Source organism: Conger conger, chromosome 18 (genome assembly GCF_963514075.1).
Source record: "Conger conger chromosome 18, fConCon1.1, whole genome shotgun sequence".
In the NCBI taxonomy this organism is placed as follows: domain Eukaryota; kingdom Metazoa; phylum Chordata; class Actinopteri; order Anguilliformes; family Congridae; genus Conger; species Conger conger.
The window spans coordinates 9,939,952-9,965,000 of NC_083777.1; the positions used below are offsets into that span (position 1 = coordinate 9,939,952).

General features: G+C 44.1%; 1 protein-coding gene across 2 annotated transcripts in view; it reads left to right on the forward strand.

The window, feature by feature from the left end:
- The window catches only part of ehbp1 (EH domain binding protein 1), a 159,103-nt gene that overhangs the window by 120,273 nt on the left and 13,781 nt on the right, over window positions 1-25,049 (forward strand). For both annotated transcript variants that reach the window (XM_061228057.1, XM_061228058.1), the window contains 2 exons: window positions 2,171-2,268; window positions 5,052-5,175. In XM_061228057.1, the coding sequence (XP_061084041.1) occupies window positions 2,171-2,268; window positions 5,052-5,175 (222 nt within the window). The remainder of the gene's footprint in view (window positions 1-2,170; window positions 2,269-5,051; window positions 5,176-25,049) is intronic.

Consider the following 25,049-nt stretch of genomic DNA (forward strand, 5'->3'; position numbering starts at 1 on the left):
ATTTTCAGTTCATGATGTCTCTAACTGTGCACAGTTCAAATTTTGCAACTGCTAGGAAACTAGAGACACACATTTGGAAGAGAAGGTGCCTGGGGTTTAGTTATTTACAGTCTGTTACATTATACTACTTTTATTTAACTATTCAATATTTACTGTAGCTTTTGGCCATCTACTGTCACGCAAAGTAACCGTGTGGACCCGATTCTGGACTGATTTGAACCTCACAGGTAACTTACTCAACACCTACGGAAGGGCGTAGGTCAACAAGCGGAGATTTGAATTCTTTAAACAGTTTTTGGACAGTTTTGCCTGAGGTAGGGGCAGACACATTTCTCTGTCAGACCAAATTGTTAAAACAACAGAAAGAGAGAAATGGAGGGAAAAAAAGAGAGGGCACTGAAGAGAGAGAAGATGAGAACAAAAAACCCAAGTCTTTCCTCTTTCCTTCGAACCGTTGCTCATTTTGGGCCCAAGCACTTTCTGGCCCTCACATTTTCATAGCTTGTGAGTTGTCCCTCAGAGTGAATGGCTATGAGTCAGTTATTCGGTACTCCCCAGGAATAGCTCACCTCAGACCATGGTAGAGTCCTGAACCGAAAGGCTTTCTGTCCGTCTAAATCCAGGGAGTGCAGCGTGCAGATTTCGGCGCTTAGCCCTGGCTGCTTTGAACTGATTTCCGGAGGTTTCCGGGGGTGTTTTCCGGCCTGATCCGAGTTGGGCGTGTGCCACGTGTCCCTCCACCGCTGTGTGCTTACCTCAGCAGGGTCCGGGTCCACTTCCTCCCAAAACCCGGCTTTAACACCCACCACCCGCCCGCCTCATTTACAACTGCTTCACTTCACTTCCGTTTACCAACCCCAGCTAGAAAACCCCCACCCTGCACCACCCCACTGCATGTAACGCACATTGCTCACATTACACACACATACACACACACACATTACACACATTACACACATACACACACACACACACACACACACACACACACACACATTACACACACATGTACTGCAGCCAGGATGCACATTTCATGCACATACACACACACATTACACACACACGCATATGCACTATAGCCTTCTTTCCACACCTCACACCAGTGACAATGTGCACTGCATTATTTGTCTTATAATGAGACTTAAAAAGTAGAAGATATTATATTATTTCAAGTTACTGTTTGCTTGAAAGTTTTTCCACCCAAATCTTCTAAAAAGACAATTAGAATTAATGTCATGTCATGTAATGTAATAAGACAACAACAAAAAAAAAAAGTGATGTTAAGTCCAAATATAAGAGAAAAATATTTGTTGTGATTGACTTATTTTCAGTTTTTTGCAGTGTAACTACTAGTGTATACTCTGCTGTCCGCCTGACTCACTCAGTCCAGGGGAATGCCCTGTCAATCGGCGTGTTAATGCAGATGTTAGTGTCGCTGAGTAATGGGGGGGGGGGGGGGGGCTGCTAGCACACACCTCGTTAGCACTCACTGATGTCATTTGGCACCCCCAGGTCAGCGATTGACACAGCTGTGTGAAATGGACGTGGTGCTAACTCTTGTGTGTGTTACCGCCTGACACCCAGTGGTGTCATTGGTCCCTGTGTCCCACAGCCCATGGGGGGGTGGGGGTGGAGGGGGTGGGTGTTTGTGGAGTGATTTTGGGTTTGGTAATGACATTACCCATGTGTTTACTTAACAGGGCGATGTGATCAACACCCTCTAAATATTGCATGGCTAAAATAACCCTTTGGATGTTTCTATATTCATATGTGTGTATATTTAATAATATATATATTTGATAATAATATATATATGTACACATTCATATATTTAGTATATTTATATATTATATTGTGCTGTATGTTATATATAGACATCTATCTATATATTAAATGTGTAATATAATATAACATTTTGGCCTAATAATTCATATACAGTATTTTGTAGCGCATATTTGTTTTTAGATGTGCTTGCCTGCGCACATATAAAACGTAATAAATATGTATCATACGTATGTATTCATGTATACGCACACAGATATGCATATCACTATAGCCAGGGAAAGGGATAAAAACATAAAAATAAACTTTGTTCTCCTCTTTGAAGTGGCGCAGTGTGAATTCGTCGTGAGCGTGCTGAAACCCCCCCCTCCCCGTGCGTCTCTTCCAGAGGTGAAGCGGCAGAGATCGGTACCTGAGGACTCAAAGAGGCCGGCCGAGGAGAGAGGTCCGGCCGCCGACCCGCAGCGAAAGCCATCTGAAGATGAAGTACTTCATGCATATTTAATTCTTTTTTTTATTATTATTCTCAGATAATGTTGATAATTCCAAGTCATATTTGGACACTTTTTTTTCTTTTTTCTTTTTTTTTTTTAAAGCCCTCTTTTAAAAAAATGGGTGGGGGGGGGGGTTAAGACGTGATGTCAATCTGCAACGGTCGAAAGCCTGGGAGGACCACACGTGTGAATTAGCCTGCACTCCGCCGATAATTGTCAGATTAGAAAAATAATTTTTTTTGAATCACTCCTTCCTTCCGCCCATTTAAAAAAAAAAAAAAAAAAAAAAAAAAATTTAGACTTTTTTTTTTTTTCTTTCCCTCTGGTAGATGTGTCTATTGGGCGATTACGTCTTATGGGTCTTCTCCTTCTCCTTCTCCGTCCTCCTCCTCTCCGTCTCCCCTCAAAGAGATTCCCGGTATTGATCTAGCGGGATGATTTTAATTATTCCTCCGGCAGATACTGGGAGGCAGGCTTGGTGAGGAGGTCACCAGAGACCCAGAGGAGTCTTCCCTGCCTGCCCATTCTGCTGGCTTGGGTTAATGGGTGTTCAACCTTTCCATTATCCAGATCAGCCCTGAATTACTCGCTGAATGATGTTTGCATTAATATAATATATATGGTAATTTCTTCACTTAATTAACGGGGAGGTTCTGCTCGGTGGGGGACTGGGCTGATCATGTGTAAAATTGATTTGTGAGGGAAATATTTGATAGAGCGCGGGGAGGAAGCCTCTTCTGACAGACAGCTCGGAGGAGTCAGGCAGAAAAAGTGCTGCCTTGGGTGGAAAAAGGAGGGAAAACTTTTTCTCTTTTTTTTTCCTCTTTCCTATTAAAAAATAGGATGCATCAGCACTATACGTATAATAATATATTTACAGTTGATATACACATACACGCGCACACACACACACACACACACAGGGCAGTCCGTAAGTACTGTATATGGGTATTTGGGCAGTGACACCGGTTTTGTTTTTTTTTGCAGTTTCTCCAGCACATTGGATTTAAAATGATAGCTGCAAATCTTTTTTAATTGGCATGATTCTTCTACACGGCTTTGTCCTGTGAATAGTAAGCAGTGCCGAGAGAGGCAGAGTGAGAGTGCAGGAAGATGTCTGTTGCAATAAGGGGGATATACATGGTATGGTCTAGACCCTCTGTAAGGAGCATGTGCTTTATAATTAAAGGTAAAGGTATAAAACTGGGGTATATTAAAAGGTAATCTGGCTGGCCCGTCCCCTCTGGAGGGGGCCCTGTGGCGTGGGGGGGTCGAGAGGAGAGGGTCCCGGGCGGGGGGTTGGGGGGGGGCTCCCCTGGGCCCGCTCAGCAGCTGTGATAAGCCCCACTGTGCGGGGGTCCTGAATCCTGGCCCCCTCTCTCATGGTTTGCAGATTGATATCATATGATCCCAGGCTTAGTCAAATATTAGGCAGGCAAACACACCCCTGACCCCACGCTGAAGTGTACGAGTTACAGCCCATTCACACCAAGAGGGGTGAGAACACGCCGTGCTACACGCACGCTACACACGCACAGAGCCTTACAGCTGCCCTACAGAACCTTACAGCTGTGCTACAGAACCTTACAGCTGTACTACAGAACCTTACAGCTGCACTACAGAACCTTACAGCTGCACTACAGAACCTTACAGCTGCCCTACAGAACCTTACAGCTGTGCTACAGAACCTTACAGCTGCCCTACAGAACCTTACAGCTGTACTACAGAACCTTACAGCTGCCCTACAGAACCTTACAGCTGCACTACACACACGCAGAACCTTACAGCTGCCCTACAGAACCTTACAGCTGCACTACAGAACCTTACAGCTGCACTACAGAACCTTACAGCTGCACTACAGAACCTTACAGCTGCACTCAGAACCTTACAGCTGCACTACACACACGCTACACACGCGCTACACATGCGCAGAACCTTACAGCTGCCCTACAGAACCTTACAGCTGCACTACAGAACCTTACAGCTACACTACAGAACCTCACAACTGCACTAGAGAACCTTACTGCTACACTACATACACTTAGAACTGCACTATAGAACCTTACAGCTGCACTACAGAACCTTACAGCTGCACTACAGAACCTCACAACTGCACTAGAGAACCTTACAGCTGCACTACAGAACCTTACAGCTGCACACGTAAGGTACTACTACTACAATTTACATACACACATGGACAAACACACATATATGGCTTAAATACATGAAGATGTCTTGCATACTGTACATACTGTATACAGTATGTATACACTATGTGCATGTGTGTGTATGTGTGTGTATTACATCATTGTGGGTAAAGCTGTTGCTTTGTTTGGTGTAGTGTCATGTAGTGTACACAAATCAGAGTGTGATGATGATTGTGTTGGATATGAAAGGCTCACAGTCCCTATCAGTCTCCCTCTCTATCATCCTCTCCTCCTGTTGGGTGCGTTTGATGAGCCAGAAGTACAAAACAAAACACTAAAGAATCCCAACAGTTAAAAACACTACTGCTATCCGCCTTTCCTATTGAAATACATATATATTATTTTTTTAATAAATTAATACAAAAACATTTAAGCATCCCCTCTCTCTAAACTATGTTCTGGGACCCTTTTCCCCCCCTAGATTTAATAAAATTAAACAAACTACAAATAAATGTGTAAATGCTTTACTGTGATTTTTGCCTGATTAATTATTTTTTCTCCCCCCCCCCCTCCCTTTCTCCCCCCGCACCCCCCCTCCTTGGCTCCCTCTGTTTGTTCTCGTGCGCAGAAAGCGTTCAAAGACACCAGCCAGTATGTAGTGGGGGAGCTGTCCGCTCTGGAGAGCGAGCAGAGACAGATAGACTCGCGGGCTTCGCGCGTGGAGAGGAGGCTCCGCTATCTCATGGACACAGGTACCGAGCCCAATTACACTGTAAACAGTTTTGGCAAATTGAGCGTTCACAAACTCTTATAGAGTTTGGGAAGTGTGAATCTTTGAAGCCTGAATGTTCGGCGGTTGAAAAAACTGCCCGGGAAATGAAAAGCCTCCGCTTGGCGGCAACCTCTCTGGGCCCTGGCGATAAGGCGAGCTTCATGGGAAACGATAACTGGCCCTGATACCGCTCGTGAGCCAGCAACCACAGACCAGGCCGCTCAGCCATGCAGAGCTACAATACATATCTGGGCTTCATTGATATGCTGCGGCAGGGAGGGAGGGGGGAGGGGTGCGGGGGGGGGGTGTTTGGGGGTGGGGTGCGGGGCTTGGGGGAGGTGGGAAAATAGAGGCGCACATACAAACATTGCCACCCCCCCCCCTCCTCCCCCTTTCTTTTCCTCTCTCATTCGCTTTTTCCACAGACACACACACTGGCTCACAAAACAAGTCAGGTCTCCTGGTTTTTGATTTTCTCTTTTTTTTTTGGGGGGGGGGGGCAGATTTGGTAGGGGGTGAGAGATCCGGCCCGGCTAAAGCCCCCCGTAAAGACGCGAAACAGTGCAGGGGGCACGCGGACGGGGAGTCGCTGGTCCCGGCGCTGAAATGGGAGAATAGCATTCCCCTCCGCTGATACTCCACAATCGCCCCGCTCACGAGAGCGACTCGCGGCGAGGAGGGTGTGTGCGCGCGTGTGTGTCGGGTGTGTGCGTGCGCGCGCCCCCCCCCCCTCCACAGTTCAGCGCTATCGAGAGCATCTCTCACGCTCTGTGTTTGCCTGCCTCCTCACCCTCTTCATCCCCGGCTCTGTGGAGGCGCTCACATTGTGTCCGTCTGAAGGGCTGCTCCTTTCTCTCTCTCCCCGAGGTGATAAAGCCCCGGTACCCAGCCATCGCTTTATTCAGCCATTTTACAGTGAAGCGCCTTAACCAGATTTACACCCCTTTTAAAAAACACAATCCGCTGTAAAATACTTACTTATACACGGTTTATAGAAGAATAATATAAAAATGGATCTCCGGATATTCATATTTGCGTATTAAGCACCCATTGTGGACAGAAAAAACATAATGGATACAGTATGTATGTATATATACACTCGCCATGCACTTTAATAGGTATTTATTAGACTTATTTTTTAGACTTCTACTGCTGTTGCCTATCCACTGCATACCGCTGTTGTAATGTGTGGTTATTTGCGTTACTGTCATTAACAAGTCTCTCTTTAACAAGGCGTTTCTGCCCGCAGAGCTGCTGCTCACTGGATTTTTCTTTTGTTTTTTGCACCATTCTTTGCAAACTCTACAGACTGTTGTGCATGAAAATCCCAGGAGATCAGCAGTCTCTGAAATACTCAAATCACCCTGTCTGCCACCAACAATCACTCCACCGTTAGTCACTTAGATCAAATTTTTTCCCCATTCTGATGGTTGATGTGAACATTAACTGAAGCTCCTCAATCATGTATCTACATGATTGTATGCACTGCACTGCTGCCACTCAATTGGCATGAATAAGTAGGTGTAATAAAGTTGAAATACTCCTAATAAAGTGCTTGGTATATATATATATATATATATATATATATATATATATATATATATATATATATATATATATATATATACAAGCACTTTATTATATATATACACACACAGTATCTTTTGTGACACTGTTGAGTGTATTATCGTAGATGTTGCTCATTCCAGCAAAAATGGCTCATTAAACCAGTACGCTGTCTGAATTCAATTGTAGAAATTTACAGTTTCATACTGTAAGTGGTTAAATCAATTCAAGATTTGTGGGAAACTGAACCGGGTGACGGTGTTTGTGACAAACCGCAGGTACAATAACTGGCTTATCCAGAAAGCTGCAGGAGCAGAAGTTGGGAGTTTTTATCCCATAGTGATACGTTATCATCAGGACGTCCTTTTAATTCTTATTTATTGGCATTGTCTCATGAAAAATGTCTGCTCACGCATTAAAATTAGAGCTGTACACCAGGTCTACATATAATCATTGTGTTTGCCTAAATTCCCCAAACCACAAATACAAAAGCCTGAATATCACTTTTCACTTCCTATCCAACAACTGCAAAAAATGTTACCAAAAGCAATTCTACTCTTATTCAAACCCTTATTTCAACACTTTCTGTGAATGCAAACATAACTCCTGCTTTATAACTCCTTCATATGCAGCCACGTAGCACAACATAATAGTTTATAAATGCCTATGTCAATAACTGCATATTTATAAGGTGTATTAATGTCAAGTGGTTTTAAGGCGGCACACACCCTATGCCTGTTTTCTTTTATTGACATAAGCATTTATGAATGTTTATGTAATGCTTACGAAAGTGCTGCGTAGCTCTGAAGGAATGAGAGTCGGTAGGCAGCCGTGCAAACGCACGAAACCACACACTTGGCATACTACTCACGCTAAATTTCAATGAAAATCAGCGGGGAATTTAGTATGAGTAGTGTGCTAGTATGCGCTTGTCGCTGACTGTCCTGCACGGGAGACGCGGGACGTGCAGGGACGTCCCCCCCGCGGTGTGTCTGAGGCGGGGTCTGCACGGGGAGGGCTGGTTCTGCTGGTCCACTGCTCCGTGTCCTTTCTTTAATTACCCTCTTGGCCAACTTTCAAATAATTTTCATTAAATCAACATGCCTTCATGGCTGAGTTCAGCTGCTTGGTCTTTTGATTTGTTTTTAAATCGGTATTATTTTTTATTATTTATTTCCAGTTTTACTGGGAGGGGAAGTTTTAGCCTAACTTAATGAATTGGTATTATTTATTTACTTACTTGGGAGGCAGGTGGAGTGTATTTGTATTTTTATATTGATATGACACATTTTATCAGAAAAATTACTGTGGAGTTATGGAAGCCCTGCCTAATTTTATTTGGTATCATCAGCAGTGTAGCAATTTTGATGTAGTACCAGTTATATATAGTTATAGCATATATAGTTTTGGTATATTGTAGCTATTATTTATTTTGTATAATCATGAAAATCAGACACAGAATTGAAGTAGGGCATTATTCAGACAGCATTTTTGTTTTAAAGTACTAGTCATGTTGTGTCCTTGACCATGGCTCCTCATATCTGCTCATTGTGTGCTGGCCTAATTAAGAATTACCTGGTCGGCAGTTATCTGATTATGAGTTTGGTGCTGATGCTAGAACATTCCGTGAGGCAGTCCACAGGAAGCGAACAGGGAACTTGGAACGCCGATGGTTTATGTGCTTTACGCATTTCAGCACAAACCACGCAACCCCCTCTCCGCACCCCCCTCGCCCCCTCGATTAGGCACAATATATAATTCTGCGCATTTTTCTATTATGTCGTCTCCCTAGATGAATTCAAAGTAATTGGGGTGGTTAATTTATTTACACAGAGCCGTTCACAGCACATTAAATAATAGAGATAATTGAACAAGAATTGTCAAGTGTCTTCTGATATCAGACATATTACAGAAGGGAACGGGCATAAAACTCTATTTCTATGCTACCATTGTTTATGGTAATTAAGTACACAGATTTATTCCTTGGTTGCCTTCCAAGCTTATGGCAACCGCTATTGTTGTCTTCTATTAATATGTAATCAGTAAATAGTTTAATTTTCTAATCTGCAGTTTGAGAATTCACTTTCTAACAACTCTTAATTACTGCAGTGGCCTAATGATGCTTGCGAGGGGGAGAGACAGCCAGGAAGCAGGGTGGAGAGGGCTGGGGACTTTCAATTCCTGGGGTGCAGCTTGCTTAATGAACTTGTTATTCCTTCACCAGAGGGAGCGGTGTCCTTCAGAATGGGAACGCTTTGGGATTACCCCCCCCAACACACGTACATACGCATGCATACACACATACACGTGCACACACAGTCATACCTGTGCAGGCATACACGCACACACATGCACGCGTACACGTTCACACTCTTACATACATGCACGCTGACGCACAAGTACATACGCATGCATACACGCACTCCCACATGCACGCATGCACACTCACATACATGAATACTTACACACACGCATACATGCACACACGCTCACATACACGCACGCAGACACGCGTATGCATACACGCACGCACGCACACATACACGCAAGCACGCACACACATACGTGCACATGTACAAACACGCATACGCATATGCATGCATGCACTCAGGTACAGTCACAAACGCACGCATGAACAAACAAAAGTGCTTTATAATTTACCTTGAATTTGTAGCTGCATTTCAAATTTGTGTCCTTAAAAAATTTCATACAGTCAGCCCTTTCTTTTAACAAGCCATTTAAGTACTCTTTTATACTGTTCTTTTTATCAGACACACCTGTGCAGGGAAAATATTGAGTGCTTGAAATGAGCTTTTAGTTGGAATGTGTATTTGAAGTCTTCAGACACTGTTGGATATCTGACCTCCTCTCTTCTGGTCTGACTGGGTTGAGTCCCTGTCTGACCGTTTGCATCTTCTTCTGTGGTCTTCAGCCATTACACTGCCCTCAGCTCACAGTAAATACTGAGCTATACGCAGAAGGCTCTTAACATACAGCTTATATGCAACACAGGCTTCTTCAGACAGTTTTCTGTCATCTTCTATCTGTTGAGATCATGTATTCACACACTCTCTGTCTCTCTCTCTCACACACACACACACACACACACACACACGCTCCCATTTGTGTAACCTGCCACAATCCACAATGGATACAATTATTAAAATAATGGCATTTAGCAAAGCACTGTGGCATTCTTACCTGCCCGTGATAAGAGATAAAAAGGGAGAAAAGGGGAAGAATGAGTTTTAGCTGAGATTAACATATGTTTAAAAATTGCACTTGACGGCGATAAGATTGACACAGGTTTTATTGCAACCTAATCCCTATTTGGTGTTCATCTCGGAAACCGAAATTCACACAAGAGGGATATCAAAGGCTTAATGTGGTGTTCAGACGGGCCACAGCTCCCCTTAATAACAATGACACGCAATCTTTCCTGATATCGGAATGCTATTGTTTTTAGGAATAGCAAACCCTTCTCATTTCCTGTAGATACAGATTATTCCATATATAGAGAAGTGTGTGCTATATATAGGATTATAATACTAGGAGACGTAGTAGTATTGTTGTGGAGAAATTTGTTTTAGTTCCCTCCCATTCCCCAAAGTGTTATCAGCTTTTCTTCATATAAATTTATATTGTTCCATTACTATGAAGTGCTTATAAGTACTTAATTGCTCTGAAAAAGTACAGGTCTAAAAATAATGCTGTTATTCATGTTGACGGATACATTCATGATGCATTCTGGGCACAGGTGTCCGGCGTAATACAGAAAGTATGGCAAATATAAATATTAGCTTTCTTCTGTTTTGCTGCAGTAAGTTAAAATTGCAATGGCTGCGTTCATAAGCTGCCCTCCTCCTCGCTCCGACTGAAGATTTAAGCTGGCGTACGTGAGTGGCATGTGGAAAACAGCTCCTCTGCTCGAAACACAAACAGCCTGCACAGCTTTAAGTATATTATCAGCCAAGTTCTTTCACAAACGTATTGCTAAAGAAGCTTAACATTAATTATTGTAACTTTGGGAAGATTACATCCACACCAGCCTTGTAAGCACCGGCATACTCCTCTTGACCTCCTGTGTGAGAGCTTAAAGACACAAGAATGGCATTTTACCAACTTTAATGGGATAACCAGTATAATCTTCCGGCAGTAAGGGACAGGAAAAGTGTTTAGAACATAATACCCTTCCGAGTTTTTCCGAAGGAGAGACTGTTTCTGATGTCTGGAGCAATCAGCGGGCGCTGGTGTACAATATTAGCATTATCGCACGTCCATTATTTCTCTCATAGTCGTCTCATTCGGTTCCCTGCCAATTACGTACAGTACAGCGCTGGTGTCCAGTGGCTAAATAGCTACATACTTATACTCATGTATAAGTAAATAGACCGGACCGAATGTGGTGTTTTGTCACTGCTGCCCTCCTGTCCAAGCAGGGGACGCAGACAGACTGCGTAAGGGGGTCAGAATGTACACCAGAGGGGTTAGATGTTCCATGCCTGCAGTTCAGCAGACTTCTTTTTACCCAGAAAAGGACTTGTTATTGCATTTTTTATTTGAGACTGCATCTTATTCTTTGCATTTGTGTATGTGTATATGTACAGTATAGTGTGTATAAATATATACATATATTGCGTGTATATGCGTTTGTGTGTGTATATACATATATATATAAATATATGTATAAAAAGTTAGAAGTTAGTTATTTACAGTATTAGAAAAGAGGTTTTGTTAATGTGTTTGTGGCAAAAAAAAGTAACACATCAAACATCACGGCATGTTTTCCACATTTAATTACAAACACATGCAAAATGTCTTCTTTCCTTCTGTGAATTTTTTCATAATGCATTTAATAAAATGAAGTTCAGCTGGGCTTGGACAAAAAATGTTTTTTTTTTTGTGAGTGTTTGAGATATATCAAACAAAGCTATGTCGTTAACTTCCACCAGCCCCAACTCAACCCGCCACCCCAGATGTGCAGTGAAATTTCTCTTTTCTTTTTTTCGGGGTGTCTGCCTTTCAAACATTCTTTAACAGTTGGATGAAAGGGGATTTTTAGGAAGATTAGGGGGTGTGATCCTCCAGGCTTTGTCTGAAAATCTTCAGATAAAACGCATTGGCTGGATGGGGTGGGGGTGGGGGTGGGGGAGGCCTGTATTGGTGGTGGGAGATAGCGGCTACATTGAGGGACGTGTAATTTAGATTTTTTTCTTTTTTTTTCGGTAATAATACAGATATTCCGAGAATCTTGTGGTGATGATTTTTTTATTTTTCTCCTTTTATTTGTTTCTCCCAAATACCGCCTACCCCCCCCTCCCCATCTCCCCCCGTCGTCCGCTAAATTGTGGGATTGAACTGCCGCTAAAGGCTGGTACATGCTGCATCTCTGCCGCCAGTGATATGGCCGATTAGCATTTTGTAAAGGGGACAATGACTGCGCTTATTATAATCTCCCTTTTATTGAAACATCCCGGGGTCCGTCTGATCACTCTTTTCATCTGTCCGCCACGCCGGCCAAAAAGAAATATCCCAAAACTCGGCCCGAACGGAGCCGCGTAGCAAATCTGCTTCTATCATTTTATTCTTTTTTTTTTTTTTTTAAAGAGCTAGAAAATGAAGATGCTTTACAATCACCATATGTAAACACAGATGTCTTTGGGCCCTTGTGTAACTGTGGCAGAAATGATCATCGTTTGGAATGACCAAACTAAGAGATAATGTGAATTTGAAACGGATGTACAAATATCCAAAAAGACACGCTTTAATTTGTGCAATTGCTTTAGATAAAAAAAAGATTGTTATTTTTCTGCCAGGGTGCTTTAGGATAACCGATGGAAGGGTGTTTTGTTTGTATTTACAAATGTTTACATAATGTCGCTTTAGAAAATGTGTCGGCGTGTATGTAATTTCTTCGCCAAATTTACAAGGATTGTAGCTATCGTAATTGAAGAAATTCAGTAGTTCATCAATAATTTCTTCATATTAATTGACTTTTAAATTTTTCCTTTACTTTAACTGATTGGCTGTGTGTGTATAACACCAGCCCGTACTGCTGTAAAAGGGTGTTGCAGAGGATAGTAGGGAAGAGAGGAGAGTTAGCATAATTGATTGTTATTTGGTTTGCAAATTGTCTCCTGACGACATAATTGAATTTTGGCTAAGCAGTCAATTAATAGAGCTTTTTGAAAGGCGACTGATTCAGTCACATTTACCAATTAAGAGTAATGACCAGGGGCCTGACAGTAATGACTACATTCACTTGTAAAACTAATAACAATCTACCACTCTAACAGTTCTTCATTTCCTATTGAACGAATGTGTCTCCACTACAAACACAGTGCTTTAATTGTTCGGCTTCAGATTTGGAAAGAAAACAAATCATTTTAACCACTGATTTCCCTGTAATATAATTTGTTTTTGAATAGGTTATATTTAAAATGGTAAAAAAAGGGTGTTTTTTTGTTTTGTGTAAGCACATTTTAAGCAGTGCCTGAGCTCTGCAGGAAGGCTAAGGTGGGGATGTGGGAAGATAACTTGTTCACTGCTCTTCTCAAGCGAGCTACAGAGAGGAAGGAAAAACAACAGAGCCGCGCTGTAATCCTTCATCCTGCTGCTTGATTGAGGCTAATGGTGTTAGCGCGACCGTTACTCCATCAGATTAATTCATTAAGCAAATGCATTGATAACCGTGTTGGCCTTGTTGAAATGCGTGCAATATGACACTGCTCAAATTTGTTCTAACACATGGCCTGGGGAGGCAGCGGCGCTGTGCTAATGGGGGAGGAGGGGCCAATTATGCTAAGAGTGCGGGGACTGTCAACAGACACTGGCACCTCTATTGTAGTGGAGCTATGTGTGTGTGTGTGTGTGTGTGTGTGTGGAGCTGTGCTGTGTGTGTGTGTGTGTGGAGCTGTGCTGTGTGTGTGTGTGTGTGTGTGTGTGTGTGTGGAGCTGTGCTGTGTTTGTGTGTGTGTGTGTGTCTGAGTGTGTGTGTGTGTGTGTGTGTGTGTGGAGCTGTGCTGTGTGTGTGTGTGTGTGTGTGTGTGTGTGTGTGTGGAGCTGTGCTGTGTGTGTGTGTGTGTGTGTGTGTGTGTGTGTGGGGCTGTACTGTGTGTGTGTGTGTGTGTGTGTGTGTGTGGAGCTGTGCTGTGTGTGAGTGTGTGTGTGTCACTGTGTGTGTGTGTGTGTGTGGAGCTGTGTGTGTGTGTGTGGAGCTGTGCAGTGTGTGTGTGTTTGCGTTTGTGTGTGTGGGGAGCTGTGTTGTGTGTGTGAGTGTGTGAGAGAGAGTGTGTGTGTGTGTGTGTGTGAGTGGCTGAGGATGAGGTGGCTGTACTTTCCTCTTTCCACCTCTCTGGTTTATTTGTCTCATCTATGTTTAGAACAGCATTGCATGTATATTTTGCTAGTTCTGGATGTGATGCTTTGACTTATGGTACAACCTATGCACTTGTAAATCGCTTTGGATTAAAAGCGTCTGCCAAATGACAAAAATGTAAATGTAAATGTATGTGAGTGAAAGAGAGTGTGTGTGTGAGTGAGAGAGAGTGTGTCTGTGTGTGTGTGTGTGTGTGAGTGTGTGTGAGTGTGAGTGTGTGTGTGTGTGCATGTGTTAGTTCTACTCTAGAGCTGTAATGAAGGGTTGGGTATAGGTGTTGGGTTGGGTAAAGCTGTGAGTCTAAGAGATTCTGAGCCTCGTATTGTAAGGCTGAAGGCCATGGAGTGCAGTAACTCCAGTTCAGCAGTGCTCCTTTTCAGAGTTAACCAGTCCGTTTGTTTTCCGATGGGACGTCCGCCTGGCTCGTTGTCCCTCTGACCCCCCGCGTGTCCCACACGTTGGTGTTTGGGAGTGTGAGGGCTCTCCACCAATCAGCGGAGCCCCCTCGAGCCCAGTCTCACCTCGCGCAGAGCAAACACGGGACCGGATAATAAATTTAGCGACACCAATATTTGCAAGCGGCGGGAAGTGGCAGATACCGGAGACACAGCGCTTAATTGAGGGCCTTTTAGGAGTTATCGGCGTAGTGCAGGGCTCCGGCCGCAGATACGCGGGCTCTTAACATCCGCGGCGAGGCCTGGGAAGGCTGGGCGCAGATAGTGCGTTTCTGAGAGAGGGGTACGGGGCGGGGTAATGGACGGGGCCGCCAGGCTGAGACGGAGCTCCTGACCTGCTGCTGGGGGCCCGCGCGGTCTGCTGGGGGAGAGCCGGGGGCCCGCCGGCCAGACTGCACACACGGCTCCATCAGCCCCCTGCCCAACACCCAAACAAGCTATATATGGTCAGAGTCACTGCACTTTCTCTCTCTCTCTGTCTCTTTCTCTCTGTCTCTCTCTCTGTCTCTCTCTCCCTCTCTCTCTCTACCTCTCTCTCTCCCTCTCTCTCTCTCTGTCTCTCTCCCTCTCTCTCTCTGTCTCTCTCTCTCTCTCTCTCTGTCCCTCTCTCTCTCTACCTCTCTCTCTCCCTCTCTCTCTCTCTCTGTCTCTCTCCCTCTCTCTCTGTCTCTCTCTCTCTCTCTCTCTGTTGATTTAATTCTTGTTTTTGCTCTCAGGCCTACTTATTTATTTCAGTGAGAATGCAGCTTTAGGAAGAGAAATATGGGGGGAAGAGAAGAAGTTGAGGAAAGGGTGTTATTGACAGGAGACAGGATTCTGTGAGCTCTAGTGGGCAGGGAAGTGATAGAGGGAAGAGTGGAAAAATCCATTTAGTGAAAGAAGACAGTAAGAGAGAAGAGAGTGAGTGAGAGAATAGAGTAAGAGAAAGAGAGAAAAGAGTGAGAGAAAGAGGGAGTGAAAGAAGAGAGTGAGAGAGGGGGGAGGTAAGGAGTGCTTTGGCCGGCACAGATACATATGCGTGCATTGAGTCCTCACGACTGAAGCCACATTTTCACAGACACATTTGTGTCCGGGGACCCCTCCACGTGAGCTGATGACTCATCAGGGCCCCGGGAAGACGCATTGTAGCCCCACACAGGTCTGTTTACATTGGAATACGACTCAGAGATCCTCCAGCGGGGCAGCAGGGCTGCAGGGCCGGGGGTAGCGGTGGGGGTGGGGGGCAACAAATAAATGAAAGTTTGCCTAAATCCGCCAGATAATGGGGGCTGTGTTAAGACTAACCACGGAGCCGCGATAAACAGAGGGGATTACTCCTGTGTTCTGCTTCAGTCGCTGTCTGCTGGGTGGCCTTGCTTGTCAAAAAAAAAAAAAACGGAGAGAGAGAGAGAAACGTTTAACGCTAGAACGTTCACATGGCACATTGAGAAAAAGAGTGCACTTAATTCCATCAAAGCTGCAGAAATCAGTCATTAATTTATTCTAAACCCCCCCTCTCTCTCTCCCTCTCCCTCTCTCTCTCTCTCTCTCTCTCTCTCCCTCCATCCCACCACCCCCCCTCCTATTGTTGGTCCAATTGTTGGTCATTTCTGCAACATCTGGTCCTGGGCACTTTGGGAGGCAGTAGGCTGCAAACAGCCTCCATCACCGATGACAGCGTAGCACGGAGCGCTAAATTAGCATTCCTCCATTTTTCACCCCCCTCAAACTGTGACAAAAGAAGCAATGAATGAAACTAAAGTGTGTTTTTTTTTTTTTCTTCTTTCAGTTCCACCGATAAGTTTTCCCGTGAATTTGTGTGTTCAGTAGGCCCGTTTATTATTTTTCTAATTTAATTTCACTTTCTTTTGCTGCTTGTTGTTGTGTGGAGACAGAAGCTGGCTGTGTGGGGCAGATTTTAGGTTCTTCCTCGCTGTGTAGAAAAAAGAAAACCAACCGCTTTCACATTCCAATTAAAAGAACAATTAAAAATTGTAAAAAAGGTTTTTGTGGAAGCAGGAACTGGAAAAATCCCGGAATTTAGTGCTCAAGAGAGCATAACCTTCTGAAGGAAACCTTCTGAAAAGGCTGAAATTACTCAAATCTAATGACAGAAATTGCACGCATACAAAGAAAGAGTCACGTTTTTTCTCCGTATAAATGTGTAATTTTACTTACGAGTGAAGAAAAAGGTCTTCAACCAATGTCTTCAGTCTTCTCTGCATTAGGACGCACGTCAGTTTAATTGCTTTGCCTGATCGTCTCCTTACCTGGGTAGATATGTTTTTTCCTGTAGAGGTTCTCTCCAAATGAAACAGTCTGAAATGTAATGAAAGTGTAATTTTTGGTTATGGTTGTGTGCAGAGTGGAATTTGGGAATGGAAATAAACCAGTGGCCCCGTCAGAGGCATGTGCAAACGTAGCGTGTACAAACGTAGCGTGTTTCAGAGGCGTGTACAAACGTAGCGTGTGCAAACGTAGAGTGTACAAACCTAGCATGTACAAACGTAACGCGTTTCAGAGGCGTGTACAAAAGTAGAGTCTACATTTGTTGACATTTGTTGTACATTGAGTGTGCAAACGTAGCATGTACAAACCTAGCGTGTACAAACCTAGCGTGTACAAACCTAGCGTGTATAAACCTAGCATGTACAAACCTAGCTTGCAAAAACCTAGCGTGCACAAACCTAGCGTGTACAAACCTAGCGTGTATAGACGTAGCGTGTATAGACGTAGTGTGTACAAACCTAGCGTGTATAGACGTAGCGTGTACAAACCTAGCGTGTACAGACGTAGCGTGTATAGACGTAGCGTGTATAAGCGTAGCGTGTATAGACGTAGCGTGTATAGACGTAGCGTGTACAGACGTAGCGTGTACAAACCTAGCGTGTACAGACGTAGCGTGTATAGACGTAGCGTGTATAAGCGTAGCGTGTACAGACGTAGCGTGTATAGACGTAGCGTGTACAGACGTAGCGTGTATAGACGTAGCGTGTATAGACGTAGCGTGTACAGACGTAGCGTGTACAGACGTAGCGTGTATAGACGTAGCGTGTACAGACGTAGCGTGTATAGACGTAGCGTGTACAGACGTAGCGTGTACAGACGTAGCGTGTACAGACGTAGCGTGTATAAACCTAGCGTGTACAGACGTAGCGTGTACAGACGTAGCGTGTACAGGCGTAGCGTGTATAAACCTAGCGTGTACAGACGTAGCGTGTATAAGCGTAGCGTGTACAGACGTAGCATGTACAGACGTAGCGTGTATAAGCGTAGCGTGTATAAGCATAGCGTGTACAGACGTAGCGTGTATAAGCGTAGCGTGTACAGACGTAGCGTGTACAGACGTAGCGTGTATAAACGTAGCGTGTATAAGCGTAGCGTGTATAAGCGTAGCGTGTACAGACGTAGCGTGTACAGACGTAGCGTGTACAGGCGTAGCGTGTACAGACGTAGCGTGTACAGACGCGGCGGAGCGGGCCGTGGTTAAACAGCTTGTGAAAGTCTCCGTTTGAAACGGCAGATTATGGCTCGCGCCGTGACTCCTTCCAGCTCTCGGGGAAATTAGCTGTTGACATTCTTCGGGGTCATCGTCTGAGATAGCGGGCCAAGCACAAGGATTTCACAGATAAACCCATCCAGTGAGACCTTTATCCATTTCACTACGACTCGGAAAGGTTGAGGCTGGATGGAGCCTGTTTGTGTACCCTTTTGCTTCATCAAAGCAGGGCATTTATTTTCTCTCCCTCTCTCCCTCTCTCTCTCTCTCTCTCCTTCTTACTCACATGCAGAGTGCACACAAAAATGCAAATATACATATCACACACACACACACACACACACACACACAGATGTATTTACCCGCATTTGAATATACAAAATGAATGTATTATTCGTTGGGCTCTCTTATTGGATTAAGCTTATGCTTGGGCTTGTAATGCAGATGTGAATTGTTGTTGTTATTATTTTTCAAGCTAAATATAATCAATAGATTTTTGTTCAGTCAAGTAAACTTTTTTCATCTTTTGTGTGGAGGTGGGTGTTGAAGGAAGCTGAAGAAATCTTCGACGTAGTCAGATAAAACCACAAAATCAACAATTTAAGAAAATCAGGACAGGGTGAAGGAAAAACAGAAATGTCTCTCCGAGTCGTTCCGTGGGCCGGGGACTAAGCACGACAAAGCGGCGGTGTTGGTTTTTCTCTTTAAAAAAAAAAATAATTCCCATAATTCTCCTCTGCAACCTGGGGCTAGCGAGAAAGCCCTGCTGTGCTGAAAACCCGGAGGAAAGACAAAAGCACAATGAAGCGGAGAGCTTACCGCCGCTGGCTTTCACAGGGCCGGAGGAGCACAGCGCTATACATCCCGGCCACTCCAATTCTGTCCCCATGCTAATGAGCCCGCTCTGATCTTTCCACTGCTTCCCTGTTCCACACATCTTCAAGGACCACATGGCGCTAGCAAAATAAAGACAACTAAATGAGAATTTCCAACGCTTTTTGTGCCGGGGACTTCAGGCCCTTTCAGTCAGCCTGCTCATTAAATATTCCCAGAGTTTAAAAAAAGGAAAAGGGGGGGAAAAAAAATTAAAAAGTGCAACAGGGGGTTGGGGCGGGAGGGTGGGTGCTGCTAACTTTTTTATTTTCCTGGAAAGGTGGTGGTGGGGTTGTGGGGGGGTGGGGGGTGGTGGAGTTATTTATAAACATCTAAAGCAATACATCACTAAAAACCGAGTCAATATGATACCGTTACCGAGTAATAATAATAATGATAGCGGCCCCTAATTGAATTGTAAAATATTCGGATATTACGTCTTTTAAAAAAAGCGAAATGGATGAATTTGGTGATGCGTTTCCCCGCGCTCTATGATATCGCTGACACCTCATGCCGTCCACTTGAAAGGTCCCAAACAAGAGACATAGATAAAGGGTGAATGGAGCCCAGGTTCCCGCTGGCTGTTTCGAGCCCCTTTAATAGCACTGTTCTCTATAAAAGGCACGGGGAAGTAGCTGGCATTAGCGCTGGAGATCACTAGTTAATAGGATGATGTCTTTTAGCTTTTGTTACGAGATTATTAGCCGGGATAGGTTTCTGTTCTCGCCCCGGCCCTGCCTTGGAGAGCCTGTTGAGCAGAAGTACTAAAATACGGTTGCTGGGCATTGTCCGCCCTTGTATAGCAAAAGGCTTTTAATGAAACACCTTTTAGGTCTTTACCAGGTGATCTTTCTTCATTGATCTTTCATCTGCCTCTCTGGCGGTATTAATTACCTGAAGTGTTCTGCTTTCTCCAGAGGCTCTTGATTCTGCCGACGTGTTTAACGCGGCTGGTGCTAGCGTGTGGTGGTGCGGGTATAGAGAATGAGCATAGTAATGATAATTATGGTAGCAATGGAAGAAAGACGTAATGGGGTGTTCAGCTTCTTTTCTTTTCGCCCCGTGATAAAACAGGGTTACGTACATGCCCGCCTCGCTCCGTCTTTGTTCGTGAAAGCGTTTCACATGCGTTGCGGTTTTGGTTTGACAACGATAAATCGGACGACGATAAATAGCTGCCTGAAAGTGCGTGTTTGTGCGTGTTTGGCGTGTGGTGGAAATGACTCAAAATGAAAGAAGAAAAAGACCGCTGCCTTCATATTTCTACAGAATCCTACAGGTGATTTGTTGTCATAAGGCTTGGTTTGTGTGGGTTTATAGGCCCCAAATGTCTCAAAACCTTTCACCATTATAGAGCACTGATTGTGTGTTTTATTGGAGATCCTCACGAGGCAAGAGGACTAATCAATCGAGAAATATATTTAGCAGCATATAGCATGCGATATCTCATTATGGTTTTCTGGATGTGGCTGCTTGTGCCTGAGGTTTTGGTCCACTTGCTTTACAGGATGTCTGGGCTTCTCTCCGCTCATGCCTGTCCTCACGTTCGATCTCAGGGTCAGTGGACCTCAGAGTGGAAATGAGATATTGATACATGGTTGTACTCCACTGGCAGAGAAATAGACAGCCATCAAAATATGAAGAAATATTGCAAGTGGTTTATCCTTTAATTTCTTGCAATTTCCAGTTTCTTTGGGTTTGTCGTATTATGTCCATCCATTTCATTCACTTTTATTCAAGCTGCGAGTGCCTGTGCTCTGTGTGTCTCTATGGAGAGCCATTCGACTGGCTGGTCTTAGTGGAGAGAGGACCTCCAGAGGTGGGTTTAGCCAAGAGTCTCTGATAGTGTTTATAGATCAAAAAAAGGCAAAAGGCAAAGCAATTTGAGGGAAGCAATGGGTTATAGGTTGTTTGAGGTTACAAAAGTCAATGAAGGAGGGGGGCCGGGACGATTGAGAGTTTTATTTTATTTTTCTGGGTCACTTTTCCAATCGTTTGAATCGCTGGTTCCTGAGTCCAGCTTCCCAAACACCGGGAGTGCTGACTGATCCAGTGCGGACGCAGAACTGGGAGAGGTGCGGTGAACGCGTGTTTGTTGTATTTAAAAGCGAGAAGGAAAGAAAGCGTATTTTCTGAAGGTGGTTTTGGGGGCACCCTCCTGCGTGTTATGAGGCGAGAGGTGTCCCCCCCGTTAGCTCTGGGGCTGGGCTGGGTGCGGAGGGGTGTCAGGCCCGTTAGCTCTGGGGCTGGGCTGTGTGCGGAGGGGTGTCCCCCCGTTAGCTCTGGGGCTGGGCTGGGTGAGGAGGGGTGTCCCCCCGTTAGCTCTGGGGCTGGGCTGGGTGAGGAGGGGTGTCAGCCCCGTTAGCACCCAGGGGCTGTTTGTGGAGGGCTGTTAGCGTTCGGCGTGAGGGGGAGAGAGAGAGAGACCAGGAGGCCCAGCTTTGGTGAGCAGAACGGCTGCCGCACGTTCTGGTGAAACACACGTTCAAACAATTACACAGAGCGGAGGATAGTGTAGTCTGAGCTCCTCTCTCTGTCTCTCTCTCTCTCTCTCTCTCCCCCTTTCTCTCTTTCTCTCTCTCTTTCTCTCCCACTCTCTCTTTCCCTCTCTCTCTCTTTATCTCTCTCTTTCTCTCTCCCTCTCTCTTTCTATCTCTTTCTCTCTCTCTTTCTCCCTCTCTCTTTCTCTCTCTCTCATTTAAAGAACATCTGCGGATTTGATTTTCTCCCAATGCTAAGTCTCTCTCTCCCCCTCTCTCCTCTCCCGACAGCTTAACACCATGAATATGTTTTTCTTTTTGGTAAGCTGATACAGAATCCCTTAGTGATAACCGACTCTGGTATCCAAGGCCTTTGAAATCCCATTTGATGCCCTTGTTAAAGCAATAGTTGATGTTATAATTATTATCAGTAATATCAGTCACCCAGGGATGGTCACATTATTATTATTATTATTTTATTTCTCTTTTGTTTAGTCATATCAAATCTGGGGAAAGACTAAAGAGCTGATAGGGAAACATTTTTGCCACATACTCTTTGCTCAATTTTAATAGTGAAAGACTATCTATGGCTAATCTGTGGTTTCGATTAAATTGTAGTTTGAGTTTTGATGGCGATAACTAATATTTTCTTTCACAATCTGACTATTCACACCTGAATGAGATTACACCATACATTTCCCAAAATGGTGGACTTCATTTAGTGAAGAAACAGTTTTTTGCCCGGAGTTGTTGCCCCCCCCCCCCTTATTTAATATGAAAGGAGGTTGAGAAATGGCCGCTATTGTGCGTGTAAAAAACTGGCTCTAACTGCCGGCCTTTTTTTTTTTTTTTCTGCGAGATTGGCGAACAGAGGCTGAATGCCGGCGAGGAACAGAAAGCGCAGAAGGGTTAGCGGTTAACCAGGTTGACTTAAACAAGAGAAAATGTGTTCCGTCCATTTCGCAACTAGTGACGGCCCCTTCACGCACAAAGCCCCGCACTTTATCCCCAGATTAGGTATTGTGACAAAAGCTAAACTACCTTTCTTCCGAACGGAGCAAGGCTACTGGCTGGCTTTCATTCCCGCTAACAAGACCCGCTCCGCGGTACAGACCCACTCCAAGTAATTAAATCAATCCTTTGTACTTAGAATATTCTGGGCTAGTGACAGAACCAGGTCTGATTATGCGCCGCATGCATATTCACGCTGAAGCACTGACGGCTCTTTAATGAGCTCTTACCTAATCACGGAAAACAATGTTCATCTTGTTCTTTTTTCCTTTTTTCTCTCTTTCTTCCTCCTCCTCCTCCTCCTCCTCCTCACAACATCGGAGTATAGAAACAGGAGCCGGAGAGATGAAATGAAACACAAGCACGCATCGCTCCTCTTAAATTCGACGTTCAAAAAAAAAGGAAGAAGAGAAAAAAAAAAAAAGAAGTGACTTAGTGCTGGAGAGAAGTTGAGATCTGCCCCCTTAAAACTCAGATAGACAAATTGGATTACTGGGTATTGGATTAAATAGAAAATGGATGGATAAAAAAAAATGAGAAAAGCTTGCTGTGATCACAGGATTTAATATATTTCTTTTCTTTTCCCTATCCTTTTCATTCTCCCCTCCACCCCCCCCCTCTTTCCGAGTTACTGAGTGAAGGAACACAGGTCTTAGCTGGATTTATTAAAAACCGGATTAATTTGTAATGGTTCCCCTCTCTTAGTGTCATTTGAAGATTTTTATCTAAAACAAATAGGTTGGAAAAAACATGTAATGAATCTCGCTGATAAAGTGTGCCAGTTCGAGTGTCTGCTAGCATTTTATAAGGTTGGTGGATTATGTAGGGATTTTTTCAAACATTGAAAGAACAGATGGAAAATGTAAATATTGCTGTGGATGTGGCTTTTTTTTGCGTGACTTAATTCATTATGAATTTTTCACATATAAATGTAATGAATGTCCTTTATGTATTTATTTTTTATTTGATATTCTTTTATTTCGGTATAATAGAATATTATGCAACAGAAGTACATTTGCATTAAGTATATCATGTAAAATACATTTTCATCAGAACTTCTTCAGAAAGAATCTTAGGGATACAAAGACACACACACACACACTCACACGCACACACGCACGCACACAGCCTGAAGATACAAACGTCGCAAGTGAATAACAATCAGTAATTAAATTGAAATTCCAGTCACAAATGAATCAGTGTTTTCACTCACACACACAAACATATGTATGAGTGTGTGGTTAGGCACTTAGTCTACTAATCAGTAAAAGACACCAGGAAACAGCAGTTGGTTTGGGCTGCAGGGGATGTTCTTTATTCCTGTCTGGTTTGAATGCGAGCAGTGGCCAAGATGTTTATCTTAATCTTATTTGGCTATTGACGGCGACTCTCCCTGGCAGACCTACTGGCCCTCAGGCCTCCGGGACGTGGCTCTGCTCAGCCCACTGCTCCACCTAGATACTGTTCACCCTCTGTGTGTGTCTGTGTGTCTGTGTTCCATTCACCCTGTGTGTGTCTGTGTGTCTGTGTTCCATTCGCCCTGTGTGTGTCTGTGTTCCATTCACCCTGTGTGTGTCTGTGTTTCTGTGTTCCATTCGCCCTGTGTGTGTCTGTGTTCCATTCACACTGTGTGTGTCTGTGTTTATGTGTTCCATTCACCCTGTGTGTCTGTGTTTATGTGTTCCATTCACCCTGTGTGTGTCTGTGTTCCATTCACCCTGTGTGTCTGTGTTTCTGTGTTCCATTCACCCTGTGTGTGTCTGTGTGTCATTCGCCCTGTGTGTGTCTGTGTTCCATTCACCCTGTGTGTGTCTGTGTTCCATTCACCCTGTGTGTCTGTGTGTCTGTGTTCCATTCACCCTGTGTGTTTCTGTGTTCCATTCACCCTGTGTGTTTCTGTGTTCCATTCACCTAGAGCGCTTATGCAATAAATCATTTTTAAAATAAATTAGCATTTGCCATTTAGCTTTGTTTGTGAAATGAGAACTAATATACATTATATAATGTGTAGACAATGTAGGCTGAAACACAGGTGTTTCGTGAGTTGGTGTGTGTCTGCCCGCGTGTGCGTGCGTGCGTGCATGCATGCTTGTGTGCATGCATGCGTGTGAGTGAGTGTGTGTTTGCCCTGTGAACGTGAAGATTCCTGAGTATTTTCATACTTGTGTTCACCCTTGATGTTGACCTGCAGTTGGCCTGGCGTTCTCAGCACAGCAATGGAATCTTACGAATTTGATGATTCACAGTGACTAATCCCATCAGTCTTACTGGCTCTAACTGCATTGAATTGCGCTGACAATTGTTGTACTTATTTATTGTGCGTGTATGGTACTACACAAATGAATCTGTGAAAGCTGCGACCATAAGCTTATCCTAATTCTTCTAATATAATTCATATGCCTTCCGCATGTTTTGCATTATGCATTGTGTTTCCATAGCAGCTATGCTTTTAGGTACATAGTAGGCAATAATTTTGCTAAAGCAAATAGCAAGATGTACAGGTTTGAAACTTGTTCAAACGGAATTTCTAATTAACCTCCAGGGGGATAATTCCTCCATTGGGACTACACTCTCAAGACTACATTGTTTTGAGAGAATGGATATTTCCCAAAC